The 4,282-nt window shown below is 33.0% G+C and overlaps 1 protein-coding gene across 2 annotated transcripts; it reads right to left on the bottom strand.

Moving 5' to 3' along the window:
* Nucleotides 1-262: 262 nt before the first annotated feature.
* LOC115701387 (mitogen-activated protein kinase kinase 3) lies at nucleotides 263-3,911 on the bottom strand. 2 transcript variants are annotated; one of them, XR_009684135.1, is made up of 10 exons: nucleotides 3,648-3,911; nucleotides 3,284-3,544; nucleotides 2,893-3,111; nucleotides 2,661-2,798; nucleotides 2,371-2,538; nucleotides 1,934-2,047; nucleotides 1,635-1,742; nucleotides 1,430-1,521; nucleotides 687-1,152; nucleotides 263-571 (listed from the first exon to the last, which is right to left on the bottom strand). XR_009684135.1 is itself a non-coding variant. In XM_061102872.1 (9 exons), exons 1-9 carry the CDS (start codon nucleotides 3,747-3,749, stop codon nucleotides 792-794), a joined length of 1,563 nt encoding a protein of 520 aa, XP_060958855.1. In that variant the 5' UTR covers nucleotides 3,750-3,868; the 3' UTR covers nucleotides 686-791. The 2 variants fall into 2 exon arrangements, 1 of the variants encoding a protein (XP_060958855.1); XM_061102872.1 differs by lacking the exon at nucleotides 263-571 and having other exon boundaries at nucleotides 686-1,152; nucleotides 3,648-3,868.
* Between the last annotated feature and the right edge of the window lie 371 nt (nucleotides 3,912-4,282).

The following is a 4,282-nucleotide window of genomic DNA, read 5'->3' as shown; positions in this document are numbered from 1 at the left end:
GGGAATTACTTCAAAAGTGATACTCCCATTACATCCCTTCACACACGCACACAATGATCATAGACAATCTCTCCCTAAATTTGGCTCTGAAATTTGAAGTATGAGCATTAAAGATTGCTGAGAGAGTTGAGACATACCCTATATATAGGTATTGGTGAAGTTCTATTCAAATTGGTGTCAAAGCCAACTGTTATAACTAACAACTTAAACTGTTTCAATTAGTGAGTGTCATGATGAAACTACTGACTTGATATAGATTAAGTGAGTTTAATCTCAACAATTTTTTATAAAAATATTGTATAAAATACAATTCAATATAATATAATACAATATAATTTAATACGGCGTCCTAAACGAGCTCTAAAAGTGTAACATTTCAAGTTGTGGCACATTTAGGATTACTAGTCAATTGGTTATAAATTATGATTACATTCTTTTAGCCAAAAAGGAATAAATATCATGTTCTCAACACGTTTACAACTTGAGAGGTGCGTACTGAGTAAATTGGCGAGTGGTTATGTACAAATATCACTGATTGGCTGAAACAAATTGCCTGTCCGGTTGGTATTTCCTGAAGAGGAAGAAACTCACATTATGAAAAAATAAAATAAGATAAATGAAAGGAATTACAAATAAAGTAAGAGAGTTGGCAAAGAAAAAATAAAGAAGAGAAAAAAAATCAAAACCTGGTGTTTTGTGATTGTGAGACTTTGAAATGAAGAGAATTAGGCAAATGCACCAAGCGAAGTTTGTTTAGTTAGTTAAGATTCATCATAATCTATTTCAGCCTTTCACTGCATAATATATAGCTCCTGTTTTGATATGAAGTAGCGGCCGATAACACTACTTGGTTCCATAATGAACTGCTCACGAAATGTGCCCATTCTCCTACTAGAAAGATCGATAGATAGATCTTTAAAGTTGGGCAACCCTTCTGGTTGTAAGCCATCTCCACATATAAGGAACTGATTCCCAATAATGAAGGTTCCTGATACTCTTATTGCAACTCCATCTTGACCATGAGCACGACATTGAAGTTTTTCCACAACATGTACAAGTCTTTCAGAAGGCCAGTCACCGGCTAATGTACTTCTTATGCTTGATAGAGTCGCAAAGATTTCATTTCCACCAACTGATTGCTTTCCGGAGAAACTAAAAAAGAGATATGTTCAAGAAGATATTAATCATAAAGCTTATAAAAAGTGAAAATAATATGCTTTCAGAAATTTAAAATGAAATATTTTACTTGTCATTAGTTTTACAAGAACATGTATTTTAAAGACAAGAACCTCATTGGAGTGAATTGGACTTGACATAGGAAAGCCATGTTATTAACTTATACAGAATCCTCTCTTGACATTGACAAAACTCGCAAATACAATTTCATTCATGAAAAGCATAGGAAAGTTATCATTGCACTGTTCAGTACCTGAAAATTGAGTCGTCGTTGAATAAAGTCTTTGAATGTTGCCAGAGGTCATCGGGTCCATCAAAGAGTTGATAATAATGTATTGTCAGCATCTGCTCAAACAAAGAACAAGTTAGATTAACATTTTCTGAGCTTAGTAAATACAAGTTATCTCATGCTCTCAGTAATATTAAGTGGTTAAAAGTGTGCTGCATGCTGTTCTTACATCTGCCAAGTCCTTCATCTTTTGTGTTGGATCAAACATGCTTTTTACAAATTCTGCCAAGTCTACTTGGGTGTCTTTGTACTTGATGATGAATGGGTGTGAGAGTAGCTGCAATTTTAAATAAATACTAGTTAAACAATAATTGTGTCTTTCATAGACGTGTTAGTTTTACATGAACATATTTGGTTTGATTAGAACTTCTTTTCCCTATCTAAATATATCATAGTAGTACCACTACCAGATAAAAGTAAAACAGCAAAGTTAAAAGTTTCCAACGGAGAAAACTTATATTTGCTCACCTGCTCAGCTGTTGGCCTAGCATCTGCATCTTTCTGTAAACAGGCTTCGATAAATGAGCAGAACTCTGGTGAAAAATTGTGTTTAGAAGGTGAGGGAGAAGGATCCTCCAATATCTGCCATATCACCCAAGCATAATTATGAGCCTTCGACATTTATAAAAACACTTTTTAAGACTTTAACAGCTATATGTATCCCTAAATCACACCTCTCTGTTTCTACAAATTATTTGCTTTTCTTTAATGTTGTTAATACACAAACAAATAATTATAAGAAAGCTAACAAAATAAATTTTTCAAATCATATTTTATCCACCTTTGATTATACCATTATTTAAAAGAACTAGATATCAATATCAATTGAGTTCAAGCCTCAAGGAGCAAAAATAAAGGGGGAGTTATTGTTAACAGTAAGTTTGCAACGGATCTTAGGTTGTCACCTGCAACATAAGGTTAACAGGTCCTTCAGTAGCTGTATATGGGAATTCTCCAGTTCCACATTCAAACAGAGCAAGACCAAGGCTCCAAATATCAGCTGGGTAAGAATAGTTGTCATTTCTAATCCGCTCTGGCGACATGTACGTAACGGTCCCAACAAAAGTGGCACACTGCAAAAAAACAATATAAACACATAATATGATCAATGATTTAGAGAAAACCAGCATTCCCAAATAAACCTCTATCTCAAAATAATTCACCAAAAAATGTCAATATTAACAAAATCACTTACCATTGCCACTGAATTCTCTAAACCAGCACTAATTCCAAAATCAGTTATTTTTGGCTCTCCTTTAAGATTCACAAGCAAATTCGCAGGCTTTATATCTCTGTGAACTAGATGCCTAACTCCATGTAAGTAGCTCAATCCCTATAAAAGGAAAATGAGCATATATTTCTTTTAAAGGACAAACAAACCAATACCAATACATTGAAAAACTTTATAGGAAGATTCTTTTACATACATGTAGAAGTTTTTGAAACATAGAGGAAAGAACGGGTTCGGGTATTTTCTTTCTCAGCTTTAGGATATCAGCCAAAGACCCTCCATCCATATATTCCAAAGCTATGCTAATTTGACCAGAGTCTGGCGTATAAAACGCACCATGAAATTCCACAAGACCTTCATAACAAGGTGCCTCACACAGTGTCCTTATTTCTGTCAAAAGCTGTTGTCTTTTTTCCTAATTAAGTATCAAAATCAACAAAAATAAATAAATTAAAAAAAATTTTAAAGAAAAAGCAAAACTTTTTCAAAAATTAGAAAAATATTTATCTTCTTTAGGGCTGAAATCACATTAATGTTAATTTCCAACCAAAAAGAAAAGAGGAAAAGAAGAAAACGGTAAATTATACCTTCTCAAAAATATTGATCTTCTTTAGAGCTAAAATTCGATGAGTCGGAATATGAATAGCTCTCTGAACAACACTACTGGCGCCATTCCCTATCGCTCCGAATACCCTCATCTCATGCGAGGCACATCGATAAGTCTTCTCACTCTCGAAGGTCGCGTCCACCATAGCAGCCGAAGCTGTGCATTTCTGCAACCCGAGCTCATTGATGTTGTAAACACCATACGATTGGCTCAATAAGTTGACTGTTCCACCGTCCGACAGCTTCACCCAATTCAAAAACAACAAAAACGAAAATTCACTACGAAGCAAGAGGAGATATTAGATTACGAGAGAGAAATTCGAAAATTGAGAGTGAAAATTTCACCGTGTAAGAATCGGAAGGGTCGAAGGTTGAGGATGAAGAGAAACCCTTTTCGGAATCGAACAATGGTGTCAGCTTCTTTCTCAATTCTTCCAATCCAGCCATTTTTGTGGCGATTCTGTACCAATGTCAATTTCAATCTGTTGAATTGAATTACTATTTTTGTAAAATTAATAGGAGAAAGAAAGGTTTAGAAATCAAAACAAAATGACTTAGTTGAAACAGGTCAAAGGTCTTCTGTAACTTTTTTTCTGCTCAAGACACAATGCCCAATCAGTTACCGCCACGATAGAATAAAGAAATCTAATGATGTAACTGTTATTAACTAATTTTTCAAAATCACTGAAAAAGTTCTATTTTTATTTTTTGATTTTTTTTATTCACTGTTTTAAAAAAAAAGATATTTTTATCTACAAAAATATATTTTCAATAAAAATAATAATTTTTTTTATTATTTTATAGTTTATTTATGATTGTATTATAATTGTTATGATTATTTTTTTATTGTTTTATAGTTGATTTATAGTTGTCTTAGAGTTGATTTCTCGTTATTTTTTTAATTCTTTGCTGAATAAAATGTATCTTTATAATTTTAAAACTTTAAAAGAGTATTGTTGTGATTAAAAAGTTAAGGCTGT

This window comes from Cannabis sativa, chromosome 8 (assembly GCF_029168945.1).
Source record: "Cannabis sativa cultivar Pink pepper isolate KNU-18-1 chromosome 8, ASM2916894v1, whole genome shotgun sequence".
Taxonomy (NCBI): domain Eukaryota; kingdom Viridiplantae; phylum Streptophyta; class Magnoliopsida; order Rosales; family Cannabaceae; genus Cannabis; species Cannabis sativa.
Note: the sequence above shows the minus strand (reverse complement) of the source record. Positions and strands in the feature narration are given on the sequence as shown.

Bases quoted from the DNA above. Each gene is read 5' to 3' on its own strand.
- LOC115701387 (XM_061102872.1), bottom strand. From the start codon at position 3,749: ATGGCTGGATTGGAAGAATTGAGAAAGAAGCTGACACCATTGTTCGAT. The intron at 2,539-2,660 runs GTAAGTGATTTT...GTTTTTTTGCAG, and splicing joins TAGAGAATTCAGTGGCAATG to TGTGCCACTTTTGTTGGGAC. The intron at 1,743-1,933 runs GTGAGCAAATAT...TTAAAATTGCAG, and splicing joins CTAGGCCAACAGCTGAGCAG to CTACTCTCACACCCATTCAT.